The sequence below is a fragment of the Eucyclogobius newberryi genome, unplaced genomic scaffold (assembly GCF_026437365.1).
Source record: "Eucyclogobius newberryi isolate DKJ021-1_F unplaced genomic scaffold, fEucNew1.0.hap1 SCAF_1, whole genome shotgun sequence".
NCBI lineage: Eukaryota > Metazoa > Chordata > Actinopteri > Gobiiformes > Gobiidae > Eucyclogobius > Eucyclogobius newberryi.
In genome coordinates this window covers 25,870,641-25,888,892 of record NW_027315723.1, presented here as the reverse complement: position 1 = coordinate 25,888,892, position 18,252 = coordinate 25,870,641, and the positions used below count along the sequence as shown (strand labels likewise).

At 40.4% G+C, this 18,252-nt stretch overlaps 1 protein-coding gene across 3 annotated transcripts in view; it reads left to right on the top strand.

The window, feature by feature from the left end:
* Nucleotides 1–14,922, top strand: part of LOC140356454 (estrogen-related receptor gamma-like) — a 36,813-nt gene extending 21,891 nt beyond the window's left edge. For 2 of the 3 annotated variants that reach the window (XM_072441417.1, XM_072441397.1), the window contains exons 5-8: nucleotides 3,158–3,268; nucleotides 4,182–4,364; nucleotides 11,017–11,286; nucleotides 13,323–14,922. In XM_072441417.1, coding sequence (XP_072297518.1) covers nucleotides 3,158–3,268; nucleotides 4,182–4,364; nucleotides 11,017–11,286; nucleotides 13,323–13,567 — 809 coding nt within the window. In that variant the 3' untranslated portion in view covers nucleotides 13,568–14,922. The remainder of the gene's footprint in view (nucleotides 1–3,157; nucleotides 3,269–4,181; nucleotides 4,365–11,016; nucleotides 11,287–13,322) is intronic. The other variant, XM_072441408.1, reaches the window with a different exon arrangement.
* The last annotated feature ends 3,330 nt before the right edge of the window (nucleotides 14,923–18,252 follow it).

The following is an 18,252-nucleotide window of genomic DNA, read 5'->3' as shown; positions in this document are numbered from 1 at the left end:
TTGGAGCCACAGCTGCCATGGGCTGACTGACACAAACGTGGCTGATAATTAGCACCAGTCAATCCCTCACTCATGCATATTTCCACAAGCAATGTCAATGCCCAACAATATTATGAACCGGTCACATTGAATTTCAAAGTAAACCTTAATCTATTCTTGACCATAAAGTAAAAAGCAAATAGATAAACGCTCCTGAGCCACTGTCAGAAAACTCTTCCCATTCGTCTTCTTCACCATCAGGATCATGAAAGGAGTCGTAACCTCTGCAGCTGCGTTGTACCGGCAGCTCATGTGTACATTTGTCACAATATCTGAGAAGCGTGGGAGTGTTTACAGTAAATACAAGCTGGTAGCAGTGGTGGAGCGGGACAGAGTAACCCGGCTCAGTCTGGATCAGCTGAAGAATGACTGCCTCTGATCCTGTCTGATCGTGTGTTTTAGGAATGTGTAAAGCCCTCTCATGAGCAGGAGAGAGAGAGGGAAAGACAGTGATGAAAGACAGGAAAATAGATCCGAGGCGTGACGTATTCATCCATTTTAGACTAACAAGGCTGTGTCTGTTTTGTTATCCTGTCGCTGCTATTCTTGGCCTTTTAGTTGTCAGCACATTCCGCTGTGAAGAGTTACACTTAGCCCAATGTGTGTTTATGGCAGGTCCACAGCACACAAATACACCCGTATACACTCTCCCCCCTCAAACTTATTAGATTCAACGCGCAGCTCGCCAACAGTTGTGATGATGCCACAGAAACGTTGCTTTCCATCGTCTAATCTTGTGCCAATGACCCAGGTTAATCCACAATTACTATGGGCCCTCTGTGACAGCACCAGCGGGTCAGTTAGCTTGACCTGAGCAATCTCTTTAATGCCCACCTGTCTTCTGGAGGGCAGCTTTTCAGGAAAACTTCACCAAACCTTCACATCTAGCCTAAAGTAAACGACAAAAATTAAATATAGTAGAAAAACAACATGATTTTAGCCTTAAGCATGTTTTTAGGTTTGTACAGAGGGCTTGAATCACCTAAAGTTAAGAGTTTGTGAGGCCCATAACAAGTATGTTTATAGCTACATGCAATAAACAGACATGCATACAATCAAATCCCAACATTTTTAAACTTATCTTATCATGTGCTTTGTAATTGTCAATGATTGTAAAATAAGCTTCATAACAGTTGCGCTGGATGCCTTTAAGTTTAGCAAAGTCTAAATTCTAACCAACTGCTTTGATCAGAATAGAAACACGTTTTTAGAATTATAGCTCCAAAAATATTGGCGTACCTAAACCAATACAAGGACAAAAGGGGTAAAAAGTGTGTTAAAAAGCACAATTTAACAGCTTTATAGGCCCGTCATGATAATTACTAAATCGACTTAACGTACAATATCAAATAGATGGAACTTGGAATGGAATTTATTGCGTGTGTCTTTTCCTTGAACTAGGGAACTTATCTTATTTTTCCGGTCTTGAATGCATGTAGAGGATAATCTAATTAATGAGTCATAGATATGTTAATTATTTTGACTATATTATATCGACTATCCACAATAAAAAAGTATAATATTTATTATGAACTATACAGACTCACACACACACACACAAATTCCAGAGAGTTTTATTTGTGTATACAGGTATATATACAAAAACCTTTAGTAAGCATGTTTTTTAAACCTTTATTTGGTTAAAAATGTATTTAAAAAGTATAAAACAGTTTCAACATTATTATTTATTAAGATATATTTTCATTTGTAATAATTGTTAGGCAGGCCTAAAACTATATGCCATTGTGTAAAATGAAACTCGTTCAGAAATTGTCACACACGCGCTCCACAAATATATAATGCCCTAAAAATACTCGATGTATGGAAGCAGTGTGTGCTCAGAGGTGTATAGGGTGTTAGCGGGAGGTGTCAAGTGGCAAATAATACCCACCAAGAGCCTCTTTCTGACTGGAGTGCTCTTATAGATCTATTGAGCGCCACTATGGCAATTTACACCCCGCACACACACACACACGCACACGCACACGCACGCACACAGGTAACTCGAAACCACTATTGAAGACTTCAGAGTCAGAGAGACATGTTTCCTTTACAAGCATTAATGGTATTCTCTTGAGCAAACGGCGCTCTCTTAAACGTCCTGGGCTGCGCTGATCCGGCTGTCCTCGGACTTGTTAGGATGAGCAGTTGTCATCAGCTGCTCCTAAAGTTGTGCAGCTTGTGTTACAGGTGTGTTGTCGATGTGACCGCGTAGCTTTGGGCTCCTCGGGCCCCTCGGCGCATTCCTCTGAGCCTGGAGGGACGATTATTGAGCAACATTGAGCTGCTAAGCCGTTGTTTGCCTTCATCGTTGATTATTTGTGTTTTATTTTTGGGTGAATATCTTTTAGAGAAATTTGTTTGCTGCATTTGACCCATAAAAGTGAGCTAGTTGGTTATTCTAAACATTTCTTAGAAATGCAATATGTCAACATTTAGATAACATTGTGAATGTTGTTTGGAAGATGATACTCTATTTGAATATCAAGTTTATTGGTTATATTTTTTTTTAAAGCTGAAAAAAGCGCTCATTACATAATAGATCCATGGCTCATAATATAAAAAAATGCTATGCTGTAAACTTCCAAGTTAGGGAATAAGGTGATATTTCTATACTTTTGTAATATTTTTCTTACAGATCTTTAACGCTTGTCTGATCATTTAAACTTACAATACGTTATATAAGACATGTTCAAACACATTTCTGCAGAATATTGTCTATAGTTAAAACCATAAAACCCTAAATAAATATCAACATTTGTCAATATTGCCACTAACCCAAGTCCATGTATATAGCACATACGCAATCAAATCCAAACCGCAATTTGAACGGTTGCAATTAGTAAATTGCAAATACTGCAATGATTTCCTTTGCAAAGAAATGTCCTTGTCGGCCTTATTTCGCAAAACCCTGTTGTTTAGACTTTTCCTTGATCTATGTCAGAGCTCGTATACTGAGACCACATGTTAATATTAAAGAAACTGCCATTATTATGTGTTTAAATTGACAGCATGTGTGGTATCCGAATCAGTATTGTGTAGCAAACCTTTGTTGAGTTTGAAATGCCAGTATTGTGACAGCAGCAGTTACATGTGACTTGACTCTGTGTTCTGGCAGGTGTTCGTCTGGATCGGGTTCGCGGAGGCCGACAGAAGTACAAGAGGAGGATAGACGCAGAGAACAGCCCGTACCTGCATCCACAGAACGCCTTGCCCCAAAAGAAAACATGTAAGCACGCACTCTGCATCTCCAGTGGACTGTGACGTGCAGCGAGAAGAACATGACGGAGGAAATGACTCTGCTCATTCTAATGTTAACGCCTCAACAATTGTAAGAAACCTGAATAATGTGTTTACAGGAAAAAACACAAGTTATGCCAAATGCTCCAGCAACATTACTGGAAATCTGAACATCGAAACATAATTGGAGGAAATCGGCATTTGGTTTCGAGTTACAATATTGGTTTCCTCTGAATGACAATATCAGATTTACATAGGCCTATAGTTAAATAGATACCGAATCTATATAACAGAAGTATGGTTTGCCACTGCAGAGATATAGGTGAGTTTAGACCCTTTAAATTCCGAAATGGAGGCAAAAGTGAAGTAGAACATGATGTGATTTCAAAGGAGAAACTGCGGATTAGCCTCAGAATATAATACATGTTAAAGAAAGTGGTTTAGACAAGTGAAAACCGCTCAGATACATGTGAGGGACATCAGAGCCTGCTTTAAAGACATTTTTAGACACACTGAGCATATTTGATGAAGGCAAAAATTTAGTTTTAGGTTTTACTGGACAATTCTTACAGAAATGTTGATGATACAATAGTTTTTCCTTTCATCTACAGATATATAACATAACAAATGATGTAATGAATTTTGTTTGAAGCTTTTGTACCAGAAAAGAAAATAGTATTCAACATTTCTATGCTGAAATTTCTAAATTGCTGCTTTTTTTTTCTTCTTTTTTTTGATTATATAGAGATCTGAAGTTAGTAAAACATTGAAAACATTACAATACTTAGTCTTGCCTTCTGTTGTCTCAATTAATGAACGATTCAGGAACCGCAATAATATTCCTTTTCACTACTTTTTACCTTTATTCTAATTCTAATTCTAATCCCTTTTACATTTTCTACTTGCAGTTGGTAGTGTGACCGAAAACAAAGTGGTGTCTCTCCTGCTGGTGGCTGAGCCTGAGAGCATCTTCGCCATGCCCGACCCGACTGTCCCAGAGAGCGACATCAAGGCTCTGACCACTCTGTGCGACCTGGCCGACCGCGAGCTCGTCGTCAACATCGGCTGGGCCAAACACATCCCAGGTACACGCGCCTCCGTTCAAAGTCTGCATGCCCGTTACATAGAATACAATGTTTAATTTTGTGGGGGAAGTAGAGAGACTTTTAACTGTAGTTTGATAGAGGGATGAATAGTTGACTTATGAATGATTCTAATAAGCAATTTCAAGTAGTTTTTGGTGTTGTTGTTTGTAATTCTGTTACAGCCCATGTGTTATTTAAGGTTTGGTTACATTTAAGGGAATGTTGTGGCTTAGTGGTTAGACTGTTCATCCATTAAAGGCTGGCATATTTAAAACCTTGCTTGGACCACTGCATTACACTTAATCATAAAGATGATATCAGCAATTCACAAAAAGATGTTCAGTAATTCCAGGTTTGTGGTGCGTTCTCTCTTATCTAATCATGTCGCTTAAACACGTTCCAAGAGCCAAAAGTGAGCCAGACTGCACTACTACACCCCAGAGTCTGCCTCGGCCCCTTTAAACGGGTCGGTATGGTTCAATTAAAGGCGCAATGGACGATTTTTCGGCGATTTGAGAACGCGGGCGGAAGTGCGCATGCGCACTCCCCCGTGTGGACTGATACAACACACACGTGCGTTTGTTTATTAGCGCAACGGAGCGCATCGCATCGCTCGTCTCCCGTAGATTTCTGTCCACTTCTGCGTCAGCTCGAACTGTCTTTCTCCGTCTTCATTTTGCCCCGTACACTGAGGGAACTATATTATGATAGATCCATGCGCTTAGGCACGCGGAAACGTGGGGACGAGCCTGACGCGGCTGCAGGTGAGCGGTAGGTGCGTTTTATGATTGATACGTGGCAGGACAAATGATTTATCCATGCCACGAGGAAATATGATAAAAAATTTGCTGAAAAAATCGTCCATTCCACCTTTAAAACAGTAGAGACACTTTCGGAGCGTCCCGATTCGCTCCAATGTGAACCAGTGGAAACTAGCCACATGTTTTGGGGCTGATGGTGCAATTGTAGCATAGTTTTCACCAGGTATGGAGTGAATACACACAATTGATAAGCTAGAAAAATCTGTTTAAGTCTAAAGCATTTTGATCATTTTGTAAAGATTTTGGGGTTGAAATATTTGGGGGTTTAAGTATAAAATAGCCAGTTGTCGCAATATTTTCTGCAGCAATATCTCACTGCAAAATGCGATGGGGCCCACCGATGCCCTCGATGCTCCACACTTTAAGTCCCTAATCAGATCACAGATGGATTGTTGTGGCCGTGGATGCCAAGACGCCTGTTGGTACTGGCACCGGCGACACGTTCAGTCCGTCTCCCTGCACTCGACGCCCTCGGCCACCAGATGACCGCTGCCTCCTGAAGTTAGGTCTCATTTCTTAAGTTGCCTTAGGTAGATGTCCCGCTGACACGGAGGATGAGAAAGGACATCCTGGGTTTTCTGTTTTGGATGGGCGAGTGGAAAACATGGGAAGTGCATTGTGCGGGTTTATCGGGATTAAAATGCCAGTATACGGTTACGTTGACAGCTCTAACTGAGGATGGTCTGGCCAAGCAACAGAGATGAAAGTATGTGTTCTAACGGTAGAGAGAAAGAAAACAAATGACTGAATCTATGAATCTAAAAGTTTATTCAAGCACTAAGCGGCTATCCACTGTAATAAATGTTTGTGTCCAGTTTCTAATTGAAAAAGCCCTTGTGGAACTTAAATATAGCCTTATTGTTTGCTCTTGGATGAAAAAAAATCTCTAACAAACACGATTTGATCTATACAAGGGACTACAAGTTCATGTTAAACGAAAGCTATTTTGAACTAAAATGGTTTATAATAAATACATTTGACTAAATCCTTACCCTAATGAACCTACATTTTAACACATTCTTGTACGTTAAATGCTTTAGCTTTCGCAAATAGATTTTAAAGGACATTTTTGAGTGAGCTTTAACGCTTCGCTTTCACGTCAATACAGGCTAGAGTTTCGAATATTGTTCACTCCTAGAATTATTTTTGTTTTCGTTTCTTTATCTGCCATTGTTAGCCTCGCCCGAAACATCACCTAGGAAACACCTGTGTTCTTTTGTGGATGCGTGATCTCGGGAATGCTTACAAAACAAACGCAGCAGCTGTGGCAGGTCCGGCATCTTAATTTGTCTCTGCATTTCCTCAAATGCATCATTTCCCCCCCCCCCAGTTTCTCATCAGCATTTCTATTGTTATGAAAAGCATGGTAACGTCTCTCCTGTCAGAACTCACCCTCTGGCTCCAGCTGTCCACTTCTTTTCCACTGTTGTCGTCATAAAAAGTCAGACTGATGGGAAGTATTTGTAGCATTTTTGCCAGCAGAACAGCAGTGCCACGGATGGAGCAGATTTACCCCAGAGGCTGCAAAACACACAAACACGGAGACAAAGAGACCAAATGTTTACTATCGCTGCAATAGCATCTTTTCAATATTCAAAATTAAAGCTTGCGAAGTTGTAAGATTGATTCCTGACTAATACAAATTGCTGAATGCCCTCCTTGCTCTTCTACCACATTACACGCTATACTGTCCAATAAAGCCTACTGGGCAAAAACTCCTCTCAAAAACTGCAATGCTGAGCTAAATTACATATTGTCCATGACCACACACAACATGCTAAAGTTGAAAAAAAGACTACCGTGCCTAAAATGTTAAAACTAGCACACATAGCTAACACATTATTACAGTTCACACATTGGACAGACATTTCACCTCTTATAGATCCCCTAGATAAAAGGGGATCTGTCCTCAAGATGATGCAAAATAGCAGCACAGAACAATAATGGCCATCTGAAAAAATGACAGCGACAAAAACAGATCTTAAAGATGGTGCCGCCCTAGAAGCGTAATGGCTGTGTCATATCAGCTCTGGGTGAGTGGCATGCTACACCGCCCTGTGCGCTGAGACGACCAGAGTCCTGGGCAAAGAAACCCCGGCCATCTGAGTTCTTTGCCCCGGGGGAGGTGAGTGTGAGCGGGCCACTGTTAGGGCCGCTCTCCCTTTGCCTCTACGTCAGCTCGTATCAGGCAGATTGACAGTGACGTGCGCTGGAGTCTGAAGGGCAGACTGGCAGATGAGCTGGCTAAAGACCAACTGCCCGTTCGCGTGTGGCCTTTTGAGTCCGCTGTGAGCTGGCATTCGGACCTGAGCGTGAAAGCAGCCGCCGCCGATCTGTGACGCCGTGATAATACAGAGGCAATTGTTTTCTAAACGTCAGATGTTCCTGTTTATTTTGCTGAAAGAAAATGTAAGTGGTTGTGTCAGGAAGGGCTGTAATAATGTTCATGCAAAACACCACTACTTGAATGTAAAGATGTGACCCCAAAGAGAAAGGAAAAACGTAAAGACAATGATTGAGTGAATGAGTGAGAAACTGCTATGTTATTTTAAGATATTCAAATAGGTCAAAATGTAATCTAATATATTCCATCCCATCATTTGCCGACATACCTCATTATCCTATTATAGTTGTAAATATTGAAAAGTATAATTTAGATTCCGCTTGTGTTTGACAATACATTTGACTGGAAACTGTATCTATTGGCATTGTACCAATATTGCGACATTTCCATTGTTAAGCCGGCTCGTCAGGTCCCTTGTACCTAATCAATGTTCAAGTGCCACAATACGGATCCCTATTGGCCAATGAAACCCCGTAAAGACGCGTTTCAAATCAATCGGGGAGTGACGGTGGACAAATTGGCGCCACACACACCTCCCTGTGATGGCCGTAAAGAGCGGTGGATCCTGATAACTGTCACTGATGGTGTCAAATATAAAAACAGCCCACGCGCCATCCCCTCAGCCTTGTAAAATCATCTGTTTAATTACAGCGGGAGAGAGATGCCTTTATGAAGCGGACGTGCTGGTGTTTAATGTGCTCATGTGGGGTGTAATTGTTAATCAAAGTGGGTGTGTCCCCTGGAGATTAATTAAATTCACAACCTATTCAATCCCTCTGTCCTTTGTTTGCCCTTTACACAATGTCACAATCCTCTGAGAAAAACATTATTAGTGATACAGGGGCTAATTTGATCCAAAATCTTAATTAGTATAGTGGACCTTGGTTTACCTCTTGGGCTGTAGTTGACTAAAGAAAGTCGTGCTCGACTAAAGACCCCGTGTATTATTAATAGACTGAAAGGTGGGGGGGCGGGGCGTGGCACTGGCAAAAGCTCTCAAAATCCAGCAAAGAAAATAGCACCTTGAGCAAAAACAACATCAAGTACTCGTGAACAGCAAGTGAAGAAGGCAGATTAAACTGTCCAGTCACAACCCAAAACTCCAGCGAACTCACTACATGTCTTCTCCTTTCTAAAGATCTGCACATAAATCTATATTATCCAAATAAAAGAATTAGCAAACTAAAAAAAAGACAAAAAATCTGGTTGACAAAGACACCATCAGCCGATGAATCGACTTAAAGACTAAAGAACTACAAAAGCTCACCATTCTTACATATTCTGCTTTTTGGTGATATTTAGAATTTAACTATAACATAAGTAGAATGTATAATTTTTAATTTTGTTCATTGTAAACTTAAATATTGATTTAAAAAGGCTCAATAATAGAAACTGGTTTATTGATTTTCTGTTCAAAACTGCAGATCTGAGAAGCCCTGTTCCCTTTAATAAGGCTACTTTAAACTGGTTCAAGCCTCATTACCCTTGTGTTTTGGTGGTGGCTTTTTGAACACAAACAAGTCATGCATCCGTAGATGAGCTTATGTTTATTCTTTGGACTCTTCTGACTAAATTCTGACTGTTATTTTTACTGTAAATAGTTACTGTTGTCTTTGCAATGTCTGTATACAGTGAGGAAAGTAAGTAAGTGAACAAAGTTCTCCCACTTAGAAATTATGGAGGGTCTGAAATTTTCATTGTCTGTGCATTTCCACTGTGAGAGACACAATCTAAATTAAAAAAAAATCATTCAATCATCAATCATCAGAAATCACATAGTTTAAAATAATTTATGTTATTGCTGCAAATAAGTATTTTAAAACCTGAGAAACTCAATGTTAATATTTGGTACAGAAGCCTTTGTTTACAATTACAGAGGTCAAACGTTTCCTGCTGTTCTTGAACAGGTTTGCACACAGCAGGGATTTTGGCAAACTCCTCCATGCAGATCTACTCTAGATCTGTCAGGTTTCAGGGCTGTTGCCGAGTTTGAACTCCCTCCAAATATTTTCTATTGGATTTAGATCTGGAGACTGGCTAGGCCACTCCAGAACCTTGATATGCTTCTTACGGAGCCACTCATTGGTTATCCTGGCTGTGTGCTTCAGGTCATCGTCATGTTGGGAAACCCAGCCATGACCAATCTTCAATGTTCTGACTGAGGGAAGGAGGTTGTTACCCAAAATCTCATAATACATGGCCCCATTCATTCTCTCCTTAACACAGTGAAGTCCTGTCCCCTGTGCAAAAAGCACCCAAAAGCATGATGTTTCCACCCCCATGCTTCACAGTAAGGATGGTGTTGTTGGGATGGTACTTATCTTCCTCAAAGCATGACAAGTGGAGTTTATAATCTGATACTCTGGATCATCCAGACAGTCATTGACAAACTTCAGATGGGCCTGGACGTGTGCTGACTTAAGCAGGGGAACCTTCTGTGCAATGCATGATTTAAAACCATGACGACGTAGTGTATTACCGATAGTAACCTTTGAAACTGTGGAACCAGCTCTCTTCAGGTCATTGACCAGCTCCTCCCGTAGTTCTGGGCTGAATCCTCACTTTTCTAATCATCATTGATCCACCACGAGGTGAGATCTTGCATGGAGCCCCAGTTCAAGGGAGATTGACAGTCATCTCTAGCCTTTTCTATGTTCTAACAATTGCTCTAACAGTTGATCGTTTTTCCCAAAGCTGCTTGCCAAATGCCCTGTAGCCCTTTCCAGCCTTGTGGAGGTCTACAATTTTGTCTCTGGTGTCTTCTGACAGTCTCTTTGGTCTGGTCCATGGTAGTTGGAGTGTGACTGATTATGGGATGGACTTTATGCAGCTAACGAGCTCAAACAAGTGCTGCTAATTCAGATTAACAAGTGGAGAAGAGGTGGACTTTTTAAAGGCAGACTAATTTTTGCTGATTTAAATACTTATTTGCAGTAATAACACACTAATACATTATTTTAAAATCATATTTGATTTCCAGATTTATTTTCAAAGATTCTGTCTCTCACAGTGGAACTGCACCTACAGGGAAATTTTCAGAACCCTCCATAATATCTGAGTGGGAGAACTTGCAAAATTGTAGGTGTTCAAATACTTGTGTTCCTCACTGTATGTAGTCATGTTATGTGCCTGTCTGCTGGTCTGTCTGTCTACAAGGTTAATGTTTAATTCCGTGTAATGCTTTGTAATGTGACTGCTGATGTCTAGTAGAATGTTTATGTTTTTTTGGCTAAGGACAACGGATGAAGTGTAGTTATTGTGCTAAATACGATATATTTATGTTATAGCTGCTGCTGACACATCGATTCATGTGTACCGTCATAATTCAAATAAAATAAATAAACAAAACAAAGTATTATGTTAATTCTGGGACCATTGCCATATGAAAAGAAGTTACCTCTTCAAGCTAACCTAATAATAATCATATGTTGTGTTGTGAAGTAGCTGCCTGGTCTATAAGCAGTTCTGTTTCATGTGTTTCCCTTAGGCTTCCCGTCCTTGTCTCTTGCTGACCAGATGAGCCTCCTGCAGAGTGCCTGGATGGAGATTTTAATTCTGAGGGTGGTGTTTCGCTCGTTGACCCTTGAGGATAAGCTGGTGTACGCCGAGGACTACATCATGGACGAGGAACAGTCCAAACTGGCCGGACTGCTGGACCTCAACAACGCCATCCTGCAGCTGGTGAAGAAGTACAAGAGCATGAGCATGGAAAAGGAGGAGTTTGTGATTTTGAAGGCAATTGCACTCGCCAATTCAGGTACATGAAGTTTGATTTTATTATCAATTATTTATTCCTGTCTGTGTTGAAAGGGAGTGCAATCTGTTCAAGCAGCTATTATCAAAATAGCGGTTCACCCTGGGCAGTTCTTGTAAGTTGCAGGTCTATTATGAGCTCACTATGTGTCCACCAGAAGTGATCAATATAATAATTAATTATTCACTCTTACTCTCACAAAACCATACGCGTGTAAAACCCGCTCCATACAGGCCTAACACTACTCTATTCAAACAGAGAGAGATTGTGGAATTTAATAATGTTAATAATTTTACTTAAACTATTAAAGGATGCATTAGTTTGTGTTTTTCTGGGTTTATGATTTATGATCATGTGTTGTACCTGTGATCATGTGCGGTACCTGTGATCGTGTGCGGTACCTGTGATCGTGTGCGGTACCTGTGATCGTGTGCTGTACCTGTGATCAAGTGCTGTACCTGTGATCAAGTGCTGTACCTGTGATCAAGTGCGGTACCTGTGATCGTGTGCGGTACCTGTGATCGTGTGCTGTACCTGTGATCGTGTGCGGTACCTGTGATCAAGTGCTGTACCTGTGATCAAGTGCTGTACCTGTGATCAAGTGCGGTACCTGTGATCGTGTGCGGTACCTGTGATCGTGTGCGGTACCTGTGATCGTGTGCTGTACCTGTGATCGTGTGCTGTACCTGTGATCGTGTGCTGTACCTGTGATCGTGTGCTGTACCTGTGATCGTGTGCGGTACCTGTGATCGTGTGCGGTACCTGTGATCATGTGCGGTACCTGTGATCAAGTGCTGTACCTGTGATCAAGTGCGGTACCTGTGATCATGTGCGGTACCTGTGATCATGTGCTGTACCTGTGATCATGTGCGGTACCTGTGATCATGTGCGGTACCTGTGATCGTGTGCTGTACCTGTGATCAAGTGCTGTACCTGTGATCGTGTGCTGTACCTGTGATCGTGTGCGGTACCTGTGATCATGTGCTTTACCTGTGATCATGTGCTGTACCTGTGATCGTGTGCTGTACCTGTGATCAAGTGCTGTACCTGTGATCAAGTGCTGTACCTGTGATCAAGTGCGGTACCTGTGATCATGTGCGGTACCTGTGATCATGTGCGGTACCTGTGATCGTGTGCGGTACCTGTGATCATGTGCGGTACCTGTGATCATGTGCTGTACCTGTGATCGTGTGCTGTACCTGTGATCGTGTGCTGTACCTGTGATCGTGTGCTGTACCTGTGATCGTGTGCGGTACCTGTGATCGTGTGCGGTACCTGTGATCATGTGCGGTACCTGTGATCAAGTGCTGTACCTGTGATCATGTGCGGTACCTGTGATCGTGTGCGGTACCTGTGATCGTGTGCGGTACCTGTGATCATGTGCGGTACCTGTGATCGTGTGCGGTACCTGTGATCGTGTGCGGTACCTGTGATCGTGTGCTGTACCTGTGATCGTGTGCTGTACCTGTGATCATGTGCGGTACCTATGATCGCGTGCGGTACCTGTGATCGCGTGCTGTACCTGTGATCGTGTGCTGTACCTGTGATCGTGTGCTGTACCTGTGATCGTGTGCGGTACCTGTGATCGTGTGCGGTACCTGTGATCGTGTGCGGTACCTGTGATCGTGTGCGGTACCTGTGATCGTGTGCTGTACCTGTGATCGTGTGCGGTACCTGTGATCATGTGCGGTACCTGTGATCAAGTGCTGTACCTGTGATCAAGTGCGGTACCTGTGATCGTGTGCGGTACCTGTGATCGTGTGCGGTACCTGTGATCGTGTGCTGTACCTGTGATCGTGTGCTGTACCTGTGATCATGTGCGGTACCTATGATCGTGTGCGGTACCTGTGATCGCGTGCTGTACCTGTGATCGTGTGCGGTACCTGTGATCAAGTGCTGTACCTGTGATCAAGTGCGGTACCTGTGATCATGTGCGGTACCTGTGATCATGTGTAGTACGTATGATCATGTATAAAACAAAGAAAATAAATCTTATTTTCACCAACAATAAGGTCAAACTAACGTTACCGTTCTGACAGACTCCATGCAGATTGAAGACACAGAGGCGGTGCAGAGACTCCAGGATGTCCTACACGGAGCTCTCCAGGACTATGAGGGCATACATCACCCAGAGGACCCTCGGAGAGCAGGCAAACTGATCATGACGCTGCCCCTCCTGAGGCAGACCTCTGCACGGGCCGTACAGCACTTCTGCAGCATCAAACAGGACGGGCGTGTGCCGATGCACAAACTGTTCCTTGAACTGCTGGAGGCAAAAGCCTAACACAGACATCCCACCATTAGCGTCAGCATAAACTCAATGAAGAATTGAAGGTCTATTAATTTTGCCTGCATTCAAATCTGCTCAGACCTGGAAGTCAAAAATAATGGAAAGCTGCTGGATTATTTTTGTGCCCCTTTGTCCCAGTGTCCTATAATTTTTCTCTTTTCTGAATGAAGACTGCAAATACAGATATTACACTAACTGTGTACTGGCCTGCAGCTGGGTCAGAGAGAAATTAGGGACTTTGAAAAACTGAAGGCTCACCTTCTCGAGACATCAACATTTTTATGCCAAAAGAAGAGCTTCTTTGTCAAGAGACTTCTCTTATACTTGAAAATTATGGATTATTTCTTCCATCTTGAAGCTTGTTAATACATCCTAGTGCATTTAGAGAGCCTTTTAATGGTTTAATTTTATTTGTCAATTTTGTACAGACAAAATAAATGTGTCCTAAGAGGCAAGTTTTGCCAAAGATTAAAATACTGCACTGCATACTATTAAAAACACCAGCAACTGTCCACTATAAAACGATGTGGCCTGTGAGACATTCACATTGCAGTGTATTGCAACATTTAGGTCCATCTCAGAAAAAGCAGATGAATAACGGGAATAGCTAATGTAATCCACTCAAACAATGAAAGCCTCTTTGGTTTTAGCAGAAATGTTCAGGGAAAGTAATGTCAGAAAATGACTCAGTGACAGCATGTATTTATTTAAAAGTGGCTGTTTCTTTTATTGTTGCTTTGGCATTTATGGAGTGTAGAAGAAAGAAATGACATTCAATGATTTTTTAACATATTTTTAAATTGTAACATAATTTTATATACTTGCTTATGCCACTATAGCACTGATTAATAGCATATCATGAAAATCAAGTATACATTAAATAGAAGTGTACTTAATATGTTGTAGACACGATAATAAATAACTAACAAAAACTGTAAGGAAGAGATTAATGTCAAGATATAACTGTATGTATAGGATGAAGTTTGTGCACTACTTTGCCTTTTAGCCATAACGTTTGGGGAAATTGGTGGTGGCCCTCTTTTACTGTCTGTGTCTTGTGTGAAGAATAGTTAAACTTGGAAATGGTCTTTTACGCACATCTAAAATGAAGGGAAGGAATCTATACTCAGAAGAAGTGTGTTTTTATTAGGGTACTGTGACACTATCTGTATATTATTTGAATAGGAGAGCAATATTAAATGTATACTGTACCTTTTGCTGTATATAAACGTTATGTCTTATGCCAAGAGAGATGTTCAAAGATGCAAATAAGCTTTTGTTAGGCTGTTGTGCTGTGCTATCATTCTCAGGTGGATTCTTGGGCAATAAAGATGATCCCTTAATGCGGAGCTTGCATCTAAGTGTCATCTTTCTGTAGCAACTGAAACACTTCATAACCAATTCATTACGGCCTAGTAAGTGGATTTGCTGTGCTGTCTGACGATGGACTGTCATCTCCAAGTCAGGCCCATTATGGCACTTGGAGCCCTTTCATAGCTCAGTTGGATGGAGATTTATAATTAACAGCCATAATGTAATGAAGTCTAGCAGTGGCTCCAGGGACGGTCGTCATCACAATACTGAAGGCTGATACAGAAGCTAAGACAAAATGTCCCCTTGTCCATTCCCCCAGCCATATAGTGGGCGGGCCCTGCATGTTAGAGTTTTAAGCATTATAAAATAGACCATTTTTCAGAAAGGAATTGAGTAAGGAAGTCTTCTTGAATTGTTTTGAGTTTGATTATTGAGGAATAATAATTAATTTTCATCATTATTTTTTGATGATACAAATTGAATAGCCTACATAGTGAATTATTAAATTGATTAAATTGGACATAACACAATTCTGTTGAAATCGGCTTTGTTATTTTCTTTAAACTAAACCAGTAATAGTAGTTTTCTTGATCTTAAATCTATATTAAAACATGGTCTTAATTGCAGCCCACCAGGAGAGGTAGGTAACATTTTTTCTGTAGTAACATTTTTGCTCAAATCCTCATTTATGTTTTTGACAGAAAACATACAAAATATATTTATAGAAGCCAGTTTTTGCATTTATCTAGACATGATATTCATTGATATGAACTTACATTAAACGTGCGTGCTAGGTAGGCTAACTAGCCGCCTAGCCATGGGAGACTCATAATAGATCCATGGGGAAACTAGCCTAGAAGATGCTAATTGCTTCTCATTCTAATTAAAAAGCAAACCAGCAAAATTACATTGTGGTTTATTTTGTAAAACTGTGGCAATGCAATCAAAATAAAAGAAGACAATGCCATCAAACAAGATGACTAGAAGATCAGTAGTGCAGTGGAAATAAACAACAGGGAATTATAGTAGGCTAACTAAAATCTAATTAGTCTTTCATTAAAAAGAAGGACAATGAGTAGAATCAAGACTCTTAAATTGGGATTTTATGCCTATTTAATGGCAAACGTGCTACATACAATTGTGTATATTGACAACATGATAGGAGCCTTGTGTTATTAGTTGTTGGGTGTGACAACGATTAATTCATTATGAAATTTCCCCATGTGGGACAATAAAGGAATATCTTATTCATTTTGGCGGTTAATTTTAATCATCTCTTTTTGCCGCATTTTGAGATTTTTTATCAACCTACAGATATTCCCAATATTAAAATGTTGCATATTTTCTTAGCAACATTCATAATAATTTAGATTTTGACATATTTATCTTATTCATATAAGATAGAGTTGTCTTAATTGTTGTCATATTGCTGCCCAGGAAACACAGCCCTGACCAGGGGCAGAATGAGAAGAGTCCTAAGAAGGATCCCTGAGGTGCCCCACAGTGAAGCCTTTCAGGACATTTGGACAAAGTGCAGTTTTTCAGCACATCAGTCTGAGGTAAGTGAGTTAGAATTCTGAGTGAAACGTCTGCCTAAATGAGTTAGTATGTGTCTGGTGCGTCGGAGGGCCACAGACAGCAAGTGATGGATGGGGCCCTGCGGCGATAAGCTGTGAAAATGGCTGATTCTGGCACTCAAGGGTGAGATCACTTCCTCAATAAAAACACATTGTTCTGAATCATCAAGGCTAGATATGAATGTTGATTAGGTAATTATTAGACAAATGGGAGTTGTCTGTAATGATTAAAAAGAGGGCATCTAGTAACAATGAAAAACCATGACCCTTTTGAACATTGAAGGTTCAACATTTTATCAGCCATCCTCACATATATTTAAACTGAGGATATATTTTGGTCATTAGTAATATGGTAGAAAAAGATTCAGTTGTTGTCATCTAGACTGTTTTTTTGGAAAAATGATTAGTAATATGTATGTAATGTATGTAGTGGTAAGTTGTCTAGCACTGGGCTAATTGTTGTTGTATATAAATATTTGTAATTATAATATAATTAGTTATAGCATTAATGTACTACTAATGTCAAAAAACATTAATTAAATGTAAAAAAATTAATCAAACGTATACTACTTTAGAATAGTCTCTAATTTGCTAAAAACTATCCAAAAACTCCCTTGATGTAGAAACAAAAAGCACTCTTTTGTGTCGCCCATTGAGGCAACTGCTGTTGTGATTTTGGGCATTACAAAAATAAATTGAATAGAGTGTATTATGTATGTACTTCTCCATTAGTTGTTCAAAGTATAAAAGTTGTATTGCATCCTGCAGCAGTTGCACTGACACAAATGATTACTGAATCTGCTGCTGTTCCTCTGGTCTGTCCTCTCCACCGAGCTGACGTACAACTGTGAGATGAACAGTTAGAGGCGACCTGGAAAAGAGCATTTGGCACCATCTTCTGTCTCTCGCTGAGCGTAATTCCATTTAATCAATTAATTAAAATTAAAATATACATATACATATCCTGAGGCTTAAAAATGTAAAAATTAAGAAAAAAAATGGAATTAGACATTCTAGCGGCTCACATTTTTCACATATTGGTACCACCTAGATAAATATTTTACCCTCTGGGTGCCACCTGTTGTAAGGTGTGAAACAGGACTTTTCCTACTTTAAAATAGGGCTAAACCAGGTCTCAAGAAGGATTAGATCGTTTCTGCTGTAGCTCTAATCAAGGTCTATAAGAAATGAAAAATAAATAATAAAATATTTTTTAAATCCTTTTCATTAAGCAAACTGTAGACTTTCAGAGGAAAAAACACAGTTTCAGAAACACTAGGTCATTATCGGGTCAATCAAATGAAGATGTGACTCAGGAATGCCAGAGAAACAATACTCACAGTGTTACTGTTACCAAGGCAATACGCTGCAAAAGTCTATTACTGGTAAAATATGTTTGAAGCATTAATATTTGGTCTCCAGCTTTTACAATACAATATAGTTGTTGTCTACTGCCCTCTTGTGGAAAAGCTGCACGGTAACGTACCAATATTCAGGCCATGGCAAAATAATGGTCTGCACAGAAAAATATAAATGTTGTTAATGCTTTGTGTTGATACATAAAAACGTTATGTGAAAAGCACAGTCAACTGGGTAAAAGAGACACATTTCATTTAGAAATGGCTCTGTTCCAGTATTTAAAACCACTTTACTTTAAAGGCCAACATTATGTTCATTAACTACATCTGTTATTATTTCCATCATTGTCCTGTTTCAGCAATTAAAGGTGCTATGATAGCATATGCAAAAAGGATAGGGCCTCTCCAGGTGAAGTGAAATGGGACACCT